Raw genomic sequence first — 18,908 nt, 5'->3', positions numbered from 1 at the left:
ATCAAATTAGATCTTATAACTTTTATATAACTCTAAAACAGTACAATTTACAAATTAAATGTATCATAATATTCTAAACAAATGTCTCAAATTAACGACAATAGTTGAATATTCATTCATTCAGCAAACATTTATTTGAGGATATACTTTGTTCCAGGCACAGAGTATATAATACTAGCTGGTACAACAAACACACCCCAAATTTAAGTGGTTTTAAAAACTAAGTGCAGTGAAATAAGCCACTCACCAAAGGACAAATACTGTATGATTCCATTCATATGAGGTGTCTAGAATAGTCAAATTCATAGATACAGAAAGTAGAATGGTGGTGGCCAGAGGCTGGGGGACGGGAACATACGGAGATATTATTTAATGGGCAAAGAGTTTCAGTTTGTGATGACAGAAAAGTCCTGTAGGTGAATGGTGGTGATGGTTGTACAACAATGTGAATATACTTCATATCACTGAACTGTACACTTAAGAATGGTTAAGATGGTAAATGGTATGTTATATGTATTTTACCACAATTTTTAAAAATAATTTTTAAAATCACACAAAAAATTAAATGCTAATTTCTCATTCACTTCACAGACCAATACCTTGGTCAGTGGGTTTGGGAGAGTGAGTGAGGGACTCTGCTATAAGCTGCTAATAGAAACACCCAGGCTGATAGAGTCTTTCTCATCTTCAGCACTTGGCTTCCAAGGAGATCTTAACATCAACATTCACCCATCAGATGGGGGAAGAGTGAAAGAATAACACGCGAGAGTTTTGTATGGAAGGCCTGGAAGATGCATGCATTTCATTGGCTGGAACTCAGGCTTGCAGCAGCACCTAATTGCAAAGGAGACTGGGAAATACAATCTGTGTACTCAGGAAGAAGAGAAAACAGGTCTGGTGGTGACCTAGCACTCTATGCCATAGTCCCACCGTTTGGTCATAAGATTCCCATTTCACCCTTTTTCCCCAAATAGATAATCCCCAAGAGAGATAATCTAAAATCTCACTCAGTTACTTCATCAAGTTCAAAGTACAGGATCTCCAGGTAACCACATGGGCTTCTCCATCAGGTCTGGATATAATTCCACATCATCTTGTGACCTGGTGATTCTCAACCACAGGTGATTTTTGTCCCCCAGGAAACATTAGGCAAGTTGTAGAGAAATTTTTGATTGTCGCAGCTGGGAAGGAGGAAGATGCTACTGGCATCTAGTGGGTAGAGTCCAGGGATGCTGCTAAACGTTGTACAGTGCACAGGACAGACCCACCCCCACCCCAAAGAACTGTCTGGTCCAACACGTCGATAGTGTCAAGGATGAGAAACTCATTGTGACCTATGGACTAATAAGATATCTTCCCCAGTCACACCCAGTATATAATGATGGAACAAATGTATTGCAGTAGATACTTCCAGGTGGGACAGGGGAGAAAGGGAGACACTGGCCCACTGCAAAGATGAAATTCTGCATGGAGGCTTTGTGATGGCCCTGAACTGGTAGTGGCGGAAGCTCCTAGGCGAGACTGTATTACTCTTTTCTGCAAGGAGCCCCCTTCCCCTTGTACGTTGTCCTCTGTGGTCACTGACTCTGCCCTCTGGGAGTTTTTCCTCTAAGCCCACATGTGAAGTGGGTGTCGGGAATCATGACTTCCTTGAGGAAAGTACAGCTTTTAATACAGGCTCCTGATTTCTTTAGCAATACAGTCCCTCAAAAATGGAAAGACTTCTGATCTATCTGCATCCAGTCAGTTCCATAATGCCAATAACACTAAAGTTCTTTCCTAGAGATAATTCTTGATCCTAATTTATTTCCTTGCTTTTTCACCCCATGCTTCTCTTCCTCTCAACTTAAAAGTCCATCAGACTTAAATGTGAAGGCCACACCCTAAATCTAATCTTTGCTGCATGGCTGAGTTTTAATGGGCCCTTGTTGCCCAAAAGCTTTTTCAATCTTATTTCCTATTCTTTGAAGTACAGAGCAGTAGGTTTTTCCAGTCCCTTGAGTCTCCAAATTGCTGTACTCTCTATATTCCTCTTCATTTATGCTTGCAAACCTACTCAATATTGCATGAGCTCATCTCATTTTCTAATATCTTGCTAAATGCAGCCAGTAGACATAAATTCCAACCTCTTCTAGAGCTATGGGCTTTGTAGGCACCTTATTTGCCTTCTGACTTATCACAGGCAACTCTTTCACCAAACATCTTGCCATGGGTTTCCATTTTCCAGCTCCTAATAAGTTTCCTTGTTGCCCACTGCCTGTCTGACTAGTTTTAGATTTCTACAATAGCACTCTACCTCTGTAACAATTTCTGAATTAAGGTAAAGCTAGCTGTTGTGACAAACATACCTCAAAAAGTCACAGTAAAAGTTTGTTTCTTGGTCACATAACAGTTCAATATTAGTGTTCCTGGTTAGGGGTGGAGGAGCGAGAGAATAACCCTTTGCCATACAGTCACCTAGGGACCCAAGCTTATACAGGCTCTGTCATCTTCAACATGTAACTTCAAAAGTTTCCCTTGACATCAAATTCCAAAGAGTAGATGCCAGAAGAGAGGGAGGACCACATGTGGGAGGTTTTATGGGCCAGGCCTGGAATTGGTGCCATCACTTCTGATCACATTCCATTGGCCAATGGAATGTAAGTAAAAGTAGAGTGTGCATATTCCAGGAAGTGTTCTTACAGGGAGAGAGCATACCTTTCTTCCTTCTGAGCATGACTTGCATCTTCTTGCTGGCTGGAATTGAGAAATGGCTGGAGCTAGAGCAGCCGTCTTAGACCATAGGGTAAAAACCACATGTTAAGGATGATGGAGCAACAGAGCTTGGGTTCCTGATGATCATGGAGCTCTCTTACCAGCTCTGGACTCTTTACCTCCTGTCTTTACTCAATTAAGAAAGAAATGAGAGAGCCTCCCATCAAGCCTCTTAGATAGCCTCAACCACCAGAGGGCAGACAGCAGAAGCAAGAAGAACTACAATCCTGCAGCCTGTGGACCAAAAACCACAGTTACAGAAAGACAGACAAGATGAAAAGGCAGAGGGCTATGTACCAGATGAAGGAACAAGAAAAAACCCCAGAAAAACAACTAAATGAAGTGGAGATAGGCAACCTTCCAGAAAAAGAATTCAGAATAATGATAGTGAAGATGATCCAGGACCTCGGAATAAGAATGGAGGCAAAGATTGAGAAGATGCAAGAAATGATTAACAAAGACCTAGAAGAATTAAAGAACAAACAAACAGAGATGACCAATACAATAACTGAAATGAAAACTACACTAGAAGGAATCAATAGCAGAATAACTGAGGCAGAAGAACGGATAAGTGACCTGGAAGACAGAATGGTGGAATTCACTGCTGCGGAACAGAATAAAGAAAAAAGAATGAAAAGAAATGAAGACAGCCTAAGAGACCTCTGGGACAACATTAAATGCAACAACATTCGCATTATAGGGGTCCCAGAAGGTGAAGAGAGAGAGAAGGGACCAGAGAAAATATTTGAAGAGATTATAGTCGAAAACTTCCCTAACATGGGAAAGGAAATAGCCACCCAAGTCCAGGAAGCGCAGAGAGTCCCATACAGGATAAACCCAAGGAGAAACACGCCGAGACACATAGTAATCAAAGTGGCAAAAATTAAAGACAAAGAAAAATTATTGAAAGCAGCAAGGGAAAAACGACAAATAACATACAAGGGAACTCCCATAAGGTTAACAGCTGATTTCTCAGCAGAAACTCTGCAAGCCAGAAGGGAGTGGCATGATATACTTAAAGTGATGAAAGGGAAGAACCTACAACCAAGATTACTCTACCTGGCAAGGATCTCATTTAGATTTGATGGAGAAATCAAAAGCTTTACAGACAAGCAAAAGCTAAGAGAATTCAGCACCACCAAACCAGCTCTACAACAAATGCTAAAGGAACTTCTCTAAGTGGGAAACACAAGAGAAGAAAAGGACCTACAAAAACAAACCCAAAACAATTAAGAAAATGGTCATAGGAACATACATATCGATAATTACCTTAAACGTGAATGGATTAAATGCCCCAACCAAAAGACATAGACTGGCTGAATGGATACAAAAACAAGACCCATATATATGCTGTCTACAGGAGACCCACTTTAGACCTAGGGACACATACAGACTGAAAGTGAGGGGATGGAAAAAGATATTCCATGCAAATGGAAATCAAAAGAAAGCTGGAGTAGCTATACTCATATCAGATAAAATAGACTTTAAAATAAAGAATGTTACAAGAGACAAGGAAGGACACTACATAATGATCAAGGGATCAATCCAAGAAGAAGATATAACAATTATAAATATATATGCACCCAACATAGGAGCACCTCAACACATAAGGCAACTGCTAACAGCTATAAAAGAGGAAATTGACAGTAACACAATCATAGTGGGGGACTTTAACACCTCACTTACACCAATGGACAGATCATCCAAAATGAAAATAAATAAGGAAACAGAAGCTTTAAATGACACAATAGACCAGGTAGATTTAATTGATATATATAGGACATTCCATCCAAAAACAGCAGATTACACGTTATTCTCAAGTGCGCACGGAACATTCTCCAGGATAGATCACATCTTGGGTCACAAATCAAGCCTCAGTAAATTTAAGAAAATTGAAATCATATCAAGCATCTTTTCTGACCACAACACTATGAGATTAGAAATGAATTACAGGGAAAAAAACGTAAAAAAGACAAACACATGGAGGCTAAACAATACGTTACTAAATAACCAAGAGATCACTGAAGAAATCAAAGAGGAAATAAAAAAATACCTAGAGACAAATGACAATGAAAACACGACGACCCAAAACCTATGGGATGCAGCAAAAGCAGTTCTAAGAGGGAAAAGGATGTCCACTCTCACCACTATTATTCAACATAGTTCTGGAAGTCCTAGCCACAGCAATCAGAGAAGAAAGAGAAATAAAAGGAATCCAAATTGGAAAAGAAGAAGTAAAACTGTCACTGTTTGCGGATGACATGATACTATACTTAGAGAATCCTAAAACTGCCACCAGAAAACTGCTAGAGCTAATTAATGAATATGGTAAAGTTGCAGGATACAAAATTAATGCACAGAAATCTCTTGCATTCCTATACACTAATGATGAAAAATCTGAAAGAGAAATTATGGAAACACTCCCATTTACCATTGCAACAAAAAGAATAAAATACCTAGGAATAAACCTACCTAGGGAGACAAAAGACCTGTATGCAGAAAACTATATAAGACACTGATGAAAGAAATTAAAGATGATACCAACAGATGGAGGGATATACCATGTTCTTGGATTGGAAGAATCAACATTGTGAAAATGAGTATACTACCCAAAGCAATCTGCAGATTCAATGCAATCCCTATCAAATTACCAATGGCATTTTTTACAGAGCTAGAACAAATCATCTTAAAATTTGTATGGAGACACAAAAGACCCCGAATAGCCAAAGCAGTCTTGAGGCAAAAAAATGGAGCTGGAGGAATCAGACTCCCTGACTTCAGACTATACTACAAAGCTACAGTAATCAAGACAATATGGTACTGGCACAAAAACAGAAACATAGATCAATGGAACAAGATAGAAAGCCCAGAGATTAACCCACGCACCTATGGTCAACTAATCTATGACAAAGGAGGCAAAGATATACAATGGAGAAAAGACAGTCTCTTCAATAAGTGGTGCTGGGAAAACTGGACAGCTACATGTAAAAGAATGAAATTAGAATACTCCCTAACACCATACACAAAAATAAACTCAAAATGGATTAGAGACCTAAATATAAGACTGGACACTACAAAACTCTTAGAGGAAAACATAGGAAGAACACTCTTTGACATAAATCACAGCAAGATCTTTTTTGATCCACCTCCTAGAGTAATGGAAATAAAAACAAAAATAAACAAATGGGACCTAATGAAACTTAAAAGCTTTTGCACAGCAAAGGAAACCATAAACAAGACGAAAAGACAACCCTCAGAATGGGAGAAAATATTTGCAAACGAATCAACGGACAAAGGATTAATCTCCAAAATATATAAACAGCTCATTCAGCTCAATATTAAAGAAACAAACACCCCAATCCAAAAATGGGCAGAAGACCTAAATAGACATTTCTCCAAAGAAGACATACAGACGGCCACGAAGCCCATGAAAAGATGCTCAACATCACTAATTATTAGAGAAATGCAAATCAAAACTACAATGAGGTATCACCTCACTCCTGTTAGAATGGGCATCATCAGAAAATCTACAAACATCAAATGCTGGAGAGGGTGTGGAGAAAAGGGAACCCTCTTGCACTGTTGGTGGGAATGTAAATTGATACAGCCACTATGGAGAACAATATGGAGGTTCCTTAAAAAACTAAAAATAGAATTACCATATGACCCAGCAATCCCACTACTGGGCATATACCCAGAGAAAACCATAATTCAAAAAGACACATGCACCCCAATGTTCATTGCAGCACTATTTACAATAGCCAGGTCATGGAAGCAACCTAAATGCCCATCAACAGACGAATGGATAAAGAAGTTGTGGTACATATATACAATGGAATATTACTCAGCCATAAAAAGGAACGAAATTGAGTCATTTGTTGAGAAGTGGATGGATCTAGAGACTGTCATACAGAGTGAAGTAAGTCAGAAAGAGAAAAACAAATATCGTATATTAATGCATGTATGTGGAACCTAGAAAAATGGTACAGATGAGCCAGTTTGCAGGGCAGAAGTTGAGACACAGATGTAGAGAATGGACATATGGACACGAAGGGGGGAAAACTGCGGTGGGGTGGGGATGGTGGTGTGCTGAATTGGGCGATTGGGATTGACATGTATACACTGATGTGTATAAAATTGATGCCTAATAAGAACCTGCAGTATAAAAAAACAAACAAACAAAACAACTAATACTAAACTTTCATTGGGTTATTTGTATGGAAATATGTTAATATAAATGTTTCAGACATTACATGAAATTTCTAAAAATCTTATATTTGTATTTGTATGGAAATATGTATGGAAATATGTATGGAAATATGTTAATATAAATGTTTCAGACATTAAAAAAAAAAAAAAGAAAGAAAGAAATGAGCTTCTGTCATATTTAAGCCACCGTTGTTTTAAGTTTTCTTTTATTTGGAGCTGAACCTAACTTTAACTTACATAACTATTCTCTAACTGTTTGGTATGGTTACTTTCCCTTCTGCCCACTCCTCTTAGCTGGAGACCACTTATACTTCCTTCTCACAGTAGGGGGTACTATAAGATCTGTCAAATCTCTGATACAAGTAGTCTTAGCACATGACTAGCACCTTTATTGTTTTACCTGAGAAGTAAAGCACTTAGGATTGGTCCATAAATTCATATCATTTCAAGAAACACTTATTGAATACCACTAATGCCAGGTATTGGGCTACATACAAGAGATACAAAGATGATTAGCAAACCATCCCTGCCTTTGAGGAAATTTATTATAGGTATTGGGGTAGATATTTAGATCTGCTGCCTCAATTTCCATTCCATTATTCTATTTGAAGAAGTTGGAAAGCTAAAAATTATATTCCTCAGACTCCCTTGCCACTTGAATTCTAGATGCAAATAAGGTCAGCCAAATAGATGCACTTACGAAAAAAATAGGTGCAAGTGAAATTCAGGCTATCTTCCAGCTGCTGTGGCAAGTGGGTACTCAAAAGCTTTTTCAATCTTATTTCCTTTTCTTTGAAGTACAGAGCACCTTGCAAGCAAGGTGTGATGACATGTTTGTGGCATCTAGACCCTTCATACGGGCTCCATGGTGGTGGCAACAGCAGCAGCAGTGTCCTATTGTCAGTTTCTCATCCCAGCTACATTGTAAATTAGTCAGAATAGGCTAGCCTAACGCTTTAGTAAAAAGCAATCCCCCAAACCTCAGTGGCTTAATACAACAAAAGTTTCTTTCTCACTGACAAAAGTTAACTGCATGCACAGCAAAGGAAACCATCAACAAAATGAAAAGGCAACCTACGGAATGGGAGAAAATATTTGCAAATCATATATCTGATAAGGTGTCAATATCCAAAATATATAAAGAACTCATACAACTCAATAGCAAACAACAACAACAACAAAAATCCAATTTTAAAATGGGCAGAGGGAGAATTCCCTGGCAGTCCAGTGGTTAGGACTCAGTGCTTTCACTGCTGGGGACTGGTTTCAATCCCTGGTCGGGGAACTAAGATCTCGCAAGGTGCGAGGCACGGCCAAAAAAAACAGTGGGCAGAGGAATCAAATAGACATTTTTCCAAAGAAGACATACACGTGGCCAACAGGTACATGAAAAGGTGCTCATCATCACTAATCATCAGGGAAATGCAAATCAAAACCACACTGAAATATCACCTCACACTTATTAGAATGGCTATTATCAATAAGAAAAGAAATAACAAGTGCTGATGAGGATGTAGAGAAAAGGGAACCCTTGTACACAGTTGGTGGGAATGTAAATTGATACAGCCACTTCAGAAAACAGTATGGAGTTTCCTCAAAAAATTAAAAATAGATCTACCGTAAGATCCAGCAAGCCCACTTCTGGGAATATACTCGAAGGAAAGAAAATCACCATCCTCAAGAGATATCTGCACTCACGTGTTCATTGCAGCATTATTTATAATAGCCAACTCATAGAAAGAAACTAAGTGTCCACCAATGGATGAACGGATAAAGAAAATGTTATGTATAGATATAACTCAACCATATAAAAGAAGGACATTTTGCTATTTGCAGCAACATGGATGAACACTGAGGGCATTATGCTAAATGAAATAAGTCAGACAGAGAAAGACATATACCATATGATCTCACTTATATGTGAAAACTAAAAAAAACCCACAGATACAGAGAACAGATTGGTAGATGACAGAGGCAGGGAATGGAGGGCTAGGCAAAATGGGTGAAGGGGGTTCAAGAGGTACAAACTTCCACTTATAAGAGAAATAAGTTCTGGGGATGTAATGTACAGTATGGTGACTATAGATTTACTGTATTGTGTATTTGAAAGTTGCTAAGAAAGTAGATCTTAAAAGTTCTCATCACGAACGCACAAAATTTGTAACCATGTGAGGTGATTGATGTTAACTAAACTTATTATGGTAATCATTTCACAATGTATACCTATATCAAATCATTATGTTGTATATCCTGGACTAATACAATGTTACGTGTCAATTATATCTCATTAAAACTGGGGGACAAAAGTTTATTGCTGCTGTGGGCATTGTCCTCCAGGGGCTGACTCAGTGATCTGGGCTCCTTCAATCTTGTGGCTACCACATCTTAACACAAGGTTTCCTCCATGATAATTGTAGCAGGGAAGAGAAAGTCTAGAGAACTGCTCAAAAGCTTGTCACTGTCTCATCCTGGAAATGACATGTTACTTCTCACATTTTATTGGGTAGAGCTAGTCACATGGCCCTACTGAACTGCAAGGGGATTGGGAAATGTAAACTCCCATTATGCCCAAGGAGTAAAGAAGGACCAGATATTAGTGGCATCTGATAATGTTCTCCACAAATGATGTGACTTGAATTCAGTAGTCTGTTGACTTCTACTCTACCAGCCCTTCCAAAGGTTTCAGAAGCACTGAATTGCCTGACTGATATCCCTTTGTTTCAGGTTTCTACAGGGAACCCTGGCTGAATCAGGTGTGCGCTGGTAGCTTTCTGTCCCCTAAACTCCATCACTCTCCACCCTTCTGTGCCTCAGGAGGCCATCCTCTACCAGCTGCATCTTCCAGGTTCCTTTGCCCTCTCGCTTTGGTTGGTTTTAGATCATGCGAGTTACCAGCAGGAGATCAGAAAGCAGGAGGTGAGACAGGTCAGGATATTTATCCCCCTTCCTTTCAACTCCCCACCAGACTATGGGTTCCTTGCTCTGCAGTTCTGTAAAGAATCTTTTCATTAAAATTTCCTCATTTAAACACTTTGAGTATGATGTCTGTTTCTTGCCTGGACCTTGACTCATACACGCTGTTTAATAATCAAACCACGAGTCTAAAAAAAGAATACCAGACTCCCTTCCTTCAGTTGTACTGAAGCTGGAGATCTTTATATACTTCAAATCTGAGTAGATCATTCCTGTTTTAAAACTTCAATGGCTCCCTATTATATCCACGTCACCACACCCCACTCTAAGTTGCAGCCAGACTGAACTACTTTCAGTTCCTCCTGCAACATGGTCTCTCTTCCTCTGAGCCTTTGCACACGCAGTACCTTCTTCTTGGAGACTGCTCTCCACCCCACTCTCGCCATTCAGACATAAGTCCAGAAAGTTTTCCACAACCCTACTTATCCTAGTTAAATGCATTGTATTCCCCCAGCAGCCTCTATTCACCCACTGTCATGTCAAGATAGAATTCAATGTTACACTGCACCACAACTGCCTGCTTACTTACCTGTGTCCTCCGATAGACCCTAAGATTCCGCACAGAGACTGCATCTTAGATCTCTAGGACTTATCAAGGTGCTTGGCACATATTAGGCACTCAGTAAATCTTGGATAGTTCCTGAATGTCATTGAAAAAGCTTGAACCCTCCTCCTCTAACTACTGTCCTTTCTCTTTTCATTCACTGACAAAAATCAGAAAAAAAAATTTAGTCACCTACCCCTCATGACTACCTACCATTCACTTCCCAGATTGTTACCCCAAAACTGGGTTTGCTCTTGGTGGGTGTTGAGCCAAAAGACACAAAGAGAAGGAAGGATTTATTACTTGCAACAAGTAAGGAGAACACTGGGGCTCTTTCGCAAAGCAGTATCTCCCCAACAGCAAAACTGGGGAAATTTTAAGCTAAGGATACATGCATATTCATGAAGGGGCTGGAACAGATGAGAATTCAGCATAGAATTGGGGCAAAGGTGGACAGAGCCCAGGCTTTAGTTGGTCAAAGCCAGAAAAAGTCATCATTCCTTAGGTTCTGATCAGTCTGGGGTCTCAGCATGTAGTTACCTTCCTCCACCTGGGTGAGGGGCCTTAGTTCCTGCAGAACTCAAAAATAAGTATCAGATTGTAATGTTATATCCCTTGAGGAGGAACTGGGACTCTGTTTTATTGCTGAACTATTGTTACTTGACTGCTTTCCCTTTGTTCCTGCATTCCCTCACTTCCCTTAAGATCATTAATTACTGACACCTGTTCAAGGGCAATTATTGTCTCCAGGCTTAGATCCCAAAATGGCTTAGGCCAAAAATGGCTTCTCTTATGTCAAGAAAACCATGCCTGGTTCTTTTTCTCCAGGGACCCCCTACCCTATCTGCTTACAAGACCATTTTAATCTTACTTTGTCATCACCTTTTATGGAGGTTTCTCTTGCCAAGATTACCAATGACCTCCCAGAACTTCAATTTAATAGCTTCTTTTCAGTCCAAATCCTCCAGGATTGCTCCACAGCAATACAGACTACCCTCCTCTACTCTCCATAGATCATAGACCTACCTCTCTCTCTCCCTCTCTAACTGATCTGCTTGCGTATCTGTATTATAAGCCCCTGTGTGTCTTGTTCATTTGTATCTCTAGTCCCCAGCACAGTGCCTGGCACACAGTAGGTATTAATAAATACGAATGTTAAATGATTAAAACTCTTTCTTGGCTTCCAGGCCATTTATCTTCCTTGATCTCCTCTTTCTCTGTTTGTTCTCAGGCGCCTTCATAAGCTCCTCTTCCTCCATCTACCCATTAAATATTCTTCATTGTAACTCATTTTTATCCATTCTTGGGACTTCAGCCATCAGGGAAAATGCTCTAAATCCCAAAAGCATATATTCAGTCTTAATCTCTCCCCTGAGCTAAGGCTGCCCTTCTCTCCCTGGATGTCTCACAGTTCAAATAAAGGTTCATTATCGCTTCCATTTCCAACCTGCCCTCCTCCTGCTTCCAGCCATCCAACTAGTTTTCCAACTTACAAACCTCAAAGTCCCGTTTAACTCTTCTCACTGCCTCTTCCCCTTGTCCTGCTGGCCAACCAGCTATATTCACTACCAAACCCCCAGCTCCAAACTCCTAAACTCTGTCCCTGGGTCTTTACCTTCATTTCCTCCACCTGGAACACCTCCCCTCCTCCCACACCCCACCTTGTCCCAAATCCTATTCATTCTTTGAAATTTAGAACACTGGTTAACTTCAATTAATTGCCGCTTCTTCTGAGTTCGAGACAAACTGCTTCTTCATTCTAAACAAACACACATGCTAGGTTTGTTTTTTAACGACAGATTTGTATATGTCTCTCTCACTAAATCGTAAAACTCTTGAGGTCAGGGTTTTTCTGTTTTTTGCAGTTTTTTAAAATAAATCATTGGGTCTAGACAATGACTAACATTTTAGGCGATTAAAAAAATTTTGTGAATGAATGCATGAATAAATGAGTGAACTGGGAACGAGAATCTCTTCGACGGCAGCCTTTCAGAGAGATTACGGAGAGGGTTATAACTCATACTGAAAACACGAACATTATGTAACCAAGTAGGCAACATACATTGTAACAACATACACCTACCTGCCTATAGAGGGCAGGTAATTGCTATGCATCTATGGAGACTATTTTTAGGCTTTTCAGTTCCCGGTATAGACAGACAAATTTTAGCAAGGAAGGTACTATTTTCATCCCGTCTGTACTCTTTTATCCTGGGTGACAGGAATTAAAGAAGAAACAAGAGAAAACGCCTGTAGCAGCACAGTGCCTGAGTCCTCAACACATATTAATCCTTTCCTTGTCCTTCCTCGTTTTATATTAGGAGGCACATGAATTTAGAGTACCTAAAAGAAATTTTAGTTTTAGGATTTCAATTTGACGAAAACAACGTCGTGGAGATTCTGATTAACCCTATTAACCCATGACTCTCAAACCCAAGGGAAAACAATATCAGTGGAGGGGAAGGGGAAGAAAGAGGGCGGAGCAAAAACTGAAAGAAAGGCGGAGAGGAAGCTGTAGAAGGAAGTTCGTTTTTGGTAGGATTTGTCTTTTTTTAACCCCAGAGAGGCGTGACGCCCTAACGCCCCGAACCTCCACGCCCGCCCTCCCGCTTCCGCCCGGCAGTGCGCTGCTGGCCGCTGCCGCTGGGGGCGCCTCCGACCCCGAGGCGCTGAGGAGGCGGCGGCAGCGGCAGCGGCGGTTCCCTGGAGCTTCGCCTCCCCTCCTCCCAGACGGGCGGTGGCGGCGGTTGCAAGCTGCACACCGAAAGGGCGCCCACCGCTCAGGCGAGCTGCAGCACGACCGCTCCCCGTGGGTGGGCGGGGTCCGCGCCGCGGCAGCCGCCGCGCTCCGGCCCGGGCTGCCGCGAGAGGAGGCGGCGGCGGCGGCGGCACCGGTCCCGGCGGCGCCCCCACGCGCAGCTCGCAGCCCCGGCCATGGGGCTGGGCGGGGCCGCGGCTCGGCCGAGTTGAAGCGGCGGCGCCGGCCCGCGCGCCCCTTGGGGCCGCCCCCGCACCCCGCTCGCCGGCGTCTGGCTCTCATGATGATGAAGAAGAAGAAGTTTAAGTTTAAGGTGGACTTCGAGCTCGAGGAGCTCTCCTCGGTGCCCTTCGTCAACGGGGTCCTCTTCTGCAAGATGCGGCTGCTGGACGGCGGCAGCTTCACCGCCGAGTCCCCCAGGTAACGCGCCGGTCGCTGCTCCCGAGCAGCTGCGCCCTCGCCTGCCCCGCAGGGGCTTGTTGGATGGGCAGCATCTCTTTCCGTGGCCCATTTGCTCCAGGAGGGCGGCCAGCCTCGTGAGCTCTTCTTTCTCTAGGGACCCGTCTGAGATCGGTCAGGAGTGTATCGATCTGCACAAAGTGCTTCGCAAATGGGTTCTCGGCTGGGGTAAGCCACCTGTGCTCGTGATTCCAGATGGTTCCTGGTATCTGCTCTTCCCTCCTAAATTCTCTTGGAATGGGAGCGATGGTCAGAAGGGAGAGGATGCTTCTGGTTTCTCTTCAGACCTTTCCGTATTTGTGAGATGCAAAGTGGAACTTGAGCTGTTGTTAAAACAAAAATAACCCAAACTGCTCGAGTTCCAAGAGCGCCCGCTCTAAACCGAAGCCTTTGCTTTTAGCCTTTCTTCTTCTCCGTGTTGGTTACTGGAGGGCGCTGGAGTCCAGGATGAGGCCGGGGTAGGCCTGGTCAGGCTTGAGTCAAGTGTTCCCTGGCACAGACAGGACAACAGTTTGTGCCTCATCTCAGAGCTGCGTGTCCAGTTACGCCCTAACACAAACTGAATTACCCGTCTTGAGGTGACCGCTAGTGGCTCTCAGTGGAGAGGACTTAGAACCAGAAGGAGAGCCCAGGCCCTGCTCTCATTTTGGAATGAGCCCCTGGGCACTCTCAGGGAGTGTCGTTGGCAGGTTACAGAATGAAGTCAGGAGTGGTAGTGTTCCTTGAGTCATTTCAGGGGTATTTGTAGGTTGACAGATCTCTCCTAGGGGTAAATGTTCCTTAAGAAAAGAGAAAATTTGCGGAATTTTAAAAAATGAACTTTTAAGTTCCTGAGATCAAGGAATAAGGCTCATAGTTAAATGCTTATTTTGCTTAGATGTGCTGTTCATGCACTTCATTTTTACCCTAAAAAATATTCTGCTTTCCTTTTATCTGTCATCCCTATTAATAATGTAAACGAAATAATGTCCATGGGTTGTGGAATTGGGACCAGAAAATTGTCCGCAGTGGCAATATTGAAGCCTATGAGAGCCAAAAACTGTAAATGTCTAGTTGGCCAAAGCAAAGGACGTATGAAGCAATACTGATTCTCAGAATTTGAAAAAAAAAAAAAAAAAAAAGATCAGCTGAGTAGAGTTTTTTAGATTAAACTATGATGACACATCTACACAGTCATTTTTAACACATTGGTAAGAGAACACTGTAACTCAGAATGGTTGAGCAAATATTGTACCAGCTCTTAAGGTGCTGAAGTCCAAAGCCAATTCTTGAATGTTCTGTAGGTGCAAATGACAGTCTTACCCTGTTCTGTGGCAAAGTCCCACCCACCACTCTGGCAGTTAGACCAGCTCTCCTGGGCCAGTGGTGACACCTGGTGGTCAGGGTACTTCCCTGCTCCCTCCTTTCTCCCTCAGATTATTGGTTTGGCTTGCTTGTAAATCAGTTATTCTGGTGTTGCACAGTCATTTATTCAGCAAATAGGTATAGGCTAAACCCTTTAAATATCATATTTAATTCTCATAGCAAGCCTATGAGGTAGGGATCCCCATTTTGTAGATGAATAAACTGAGATTCAGCATAACTAACTTTCCCAAGGTCCCCACATCTGGTAGGTGAAATGCCAAAATTCTAATACAGGTCTCTCTAATTTCAAGCAGATTGAGGCTATGTAAAGGAGAAAATTGTGTGTTGTGCTGAAGAGGGAGCTTCCCAATGGTTTTCACAAGCAAGGGGTGTAATTTGATTTGGAATTTTCAAGATTGGAAAGGAAAAAGCAGAGTATCCTGTATTAAATTTACCCCTTTTTCTTCCAACTAAAATGTGACTTTAATCAAAGTCAGTTAGGTTAAGAATAGTGCTCTGTATAACCAACCAAACAACACCCATATAGTTTGGAGGGAAGTGATTCATAAGAAGGAGCATGTTCCTTATTAGGTACAGGTAGTTGGTGTAAAGCTAAGACCAATATTTTGGAATGAGGTGGATCTGAACCTAAATCCTAGCTCCACCATGGCAAACCTGGGTCGGTTACTTAGCCTCTCCAAGCTTCCATCTATAAAATAGAAACCATCACTGGCTTATGGGGGTGTTGTGAGGACTTAGTAAGACGATGCATCTAAAACAGCTACCACAGTGCTCTGGCACCAACTGACATTTAAAAAGAAGACAAGGAGCTTGTCTGAAAGAGTTTGTTTCCTTTACATGTTATACTTAATTTTTTTCTCCTGGCAACTATGAAAGTATTGATTTCAAAAAGATACCTCATTTTAGAAGAAAAAAGAAAGAAAACCAGAAATACCTAAGGATGTGAATTATTTAAAAATTGCATAACTTAAGGCAGAAATGTAGAGAACAAACGTATGGACACCAAGGGGGGAAAGGGGAGGTGGGATGAACTGGGAGATTGGGATTGACATATATACACTAATATGTATAAAATAGATAACTAATGAGAACCTGCTGTATAGCACAGGGAACTCTACTTAGTGCTCTGTGGTGACCTAAATGGGAAGGAAATCCAAAAACGAGGGGATATATGTATACATGTAGCTGATTCACTTCGCTGTACAGCAGAAACTAACACAACTTTGTAAAGAAACTATTCTGGGACTTCCCCAGTGGCGCAGTGGGTAAGAATCCACCTGCCATTGCAGGGGACACGGGTTTGATCCCTGGTCCGGGAAGATCCCACATGCCGCAGAGCAACTAAGCCCGTGGGCCACAACTACTGAGCCTGCACTCTAGAGCCCGCGAGCCACAACTGCTGAGCCTGTGTGCCGCAACTACTGAAGCCCACATGCCTAGAGCCCGTGCTCCGCAGCAAGAGAAGCCACCGCAATGAGAAGCCTGCACACCGCAACGAAGAGTAGCCCCCACTCGCCGCAACTAGAGAAAGCCCACGTGCAGCAACGAAGACCCAACACATCCAAAAATAAATAAAATTAAATCTTTAAAAAAGTAAAAAAATAAAGCAACTATACCCCAATAAAAAAAAAATTTTTAAAGGCATTTAAGTGTTTAAAAAAAAAATTGGCGTAACTTTTCATTCTTGGGTACCAGTCTAGGCAGTGCATCTCTAAATAAATGCTAGATTTTAATTTTTTAAAAAATCACCTGTACCTCTCATAAATCAAATATAGTTAACACTTAACATTTCTCCCATAAAAATATGCAATGAACTACACAGAAAAGGGTTAACTAGCAGGCCCAAGATGGGTTTCCTGAGAAAGTCCTGTTTACAGTGTTTTTGCTGGCATCTGGGAACCTGAATGTTCAGCAGTTGCCTACACTGACATCAAACTTTAGAGTGGCTCATTGTGCCTAGACTACAGTGTGATTTGTGCTGAATACATTCTGGGAGTCTGGAATTTTGGCCTATTCTAGGCAGAGGGTGCCTACGTGACCAGCCCGGAGGTGCCTATGTGGGGGGAGGGTACCCTTAGGTACTGCATCTCTAATGAGTTTCCTTGGTAGACACATGTGTTGTCACAATTTGATGTTGGAGAAATTGTGTTCTGGATGACTCCACTGAGAAAGAACTCTTGGAAGCTTGCACTTGGTTTCTGAGGACTTTGTTCTGTGCCCCTTTCTCCTTTGCTGATTCTGCCTTGTATCGTTTTGCTATAGTACCTGTACGATACATCTTAGACATGGATATGACTCTATGCTGAGTCCTGTGAGTCCTCCTAATGGATCACTGAACCTGGGGGTGGTTGTGGGGACTGCTGATGCATGAACCTACGTAAAAGAATAATTCATTTTGTTAAAGAAAAGCCTGGGAGGTACATAGCAAATTATAAATATATTTAAATATATTTTGTTTTGTGCAAAAACTAAAGATGAAGATCATTCATTGTTTACCAAATATTAATTGAGCATTTACCAAGTTTCTAGCTTCCTGTCAAGGGCAACAAATGTAAGTACAACAAATATAAAGGCCTATAAGGCAATTACCTCTACTTAATGAAATTAGATCATACATGGATAATTGCTTGGTGATAGGAGACAGTATGATTTAGTGCCTAATCAGTGGGTCACACAATATGTGAGTGTTGTTGAAATTCTGAAGGTAAAGAGTTTGTTTACAGCTGTAAAGGTTACTGAAAACCACATCAGCTTTTCAGTTGTGCATGCTGGAAGGATGAAGTGGCGTTGACAACGAAGTGTGGGTGGGAGAACTGACTGAGCAAGTTGGCAATAGGAGTTGTTGACAGATCAGCTTGACTGCTGAGACAGTTCACATTAAACTTCTAGCAGAAGATAGAGACATTGAATGCAATTATAAAGACTTACTTTCCACTGCTTATAGGATAAAGGTCAATCTAATTACTCCAATAAAGATGTTAAAAAAAAAAAGTCAATCTAAGATTCTTGCGCTAGGTTGTAATGTAATTAAAGTGGTGTTTAAGCTGGCTGGTGGGCTGATGCTGTTTGGATTCAAATGGGGATAGATTAGAAATGAGGAGACAAATTAGGAGTCTATTAAAATAACCCAGGCAGAAGTGAATAAGAACCTGAACTTGGAGGCTTCTCATGGAAGTAAGTGATGAAATGAAAATGCTATGACAGATGCCTTGATGACATGACAGAGTAAAGAAGTCAGGAAGAATCTTTGTTTTGTTTTGCAAGGGGAATATACATATCGTTGGGGAGATACAAGGAGGTCAGTTATATGTTTAACATACTACATTTAGTGACAGCCTGATAAGCAGTTGGAGACATATTTACTGTGGATTTCTTAGTTCTGGTCTATTGTAAGTAAGCCTGCTTACAGGATTTTTCATCTAAAATTTCCTTACACTGTTTTGCCCTTTTAAAGATTATTAATGAAAATTAATCTTAGAAGGATCCAGTTTCTCCTGGGAAGGTGTATCCAGTGAAGATGTTAGAAAAAAAATAAAGACTTAAAAGGTATTTATTTGTATACCGTATGCTAACACATATATATGGAATCTAAAAAAAAAAATGGTTCTTAAGAACTTAGGGGCAGGACAGGAATAAAGACGCAGACATAGAAAATGGATTTGAGGACACGGGGAGGGGGATGTGTAAGCTGGGACGAAGGGAGAGGGTGGCATTGACTTATATACACTACCAAATGTAAAATAGATAGCTAGTGGGACGCAACCGAATAGCACAGGGAGATCAGCTTGGTGCTTTGTGACCACCTAGAGGGATGGGATAGGGAGGGTGGGAGGGAGACGCAAGAGG

General features: G+C 41.5%; 1 protein-coding gene across 7 annotated transcripts in view; it reads left to right on the top strand.

Annotated features, from left to right (window-relative positions):
- The first annotated feature begins 7,197 nt into the window (after positions 1-7,197).
- The window catches only part of EEIG2 (EEIG family member 2), a 121,752-nt gene continuing 110,041 nt past the window's right edge, over positions 7,198-18,908 (top strand). For 6 of the 7 annotated variants that reach the window (XR_014242473.1, XM_082384781.1, XM_082384776.1 and 3 more), the window contains exon 1: positions 7,198-13,658. Coding sequence is in view for 6 of the 7 variants with exons in the window: in XM_082384781.1 (XP_082240907.1) it covers positions 12,901-13,658 (758 nt within the window). In the remaining variant the exon portion in view is untranslated. The remainder of the gene's footprint in view (positions 13,659-18,908) is intronic. The other variant, XM_082384780.1, reaches the window with a different exon arrangement.

The sequence above is a fragment of the Balaenoptera borealis genome, assembly GCF_965194805.1.
Source record: "Balaenoptera borealis genome assembly, chromosome: 1".
Lineage (NCBI taxonomy): Eukaryota > Metazoa > Chordata > Mammalia > Artiodactyla > Balaenopteridae > Balaenoptera > Balaenoptera borealis.
The sequence above is the reverse complement of the archived record's forward strand: the minus strand, read 5'-3'. Positions and strand labels throughout refer to the sequence as shown.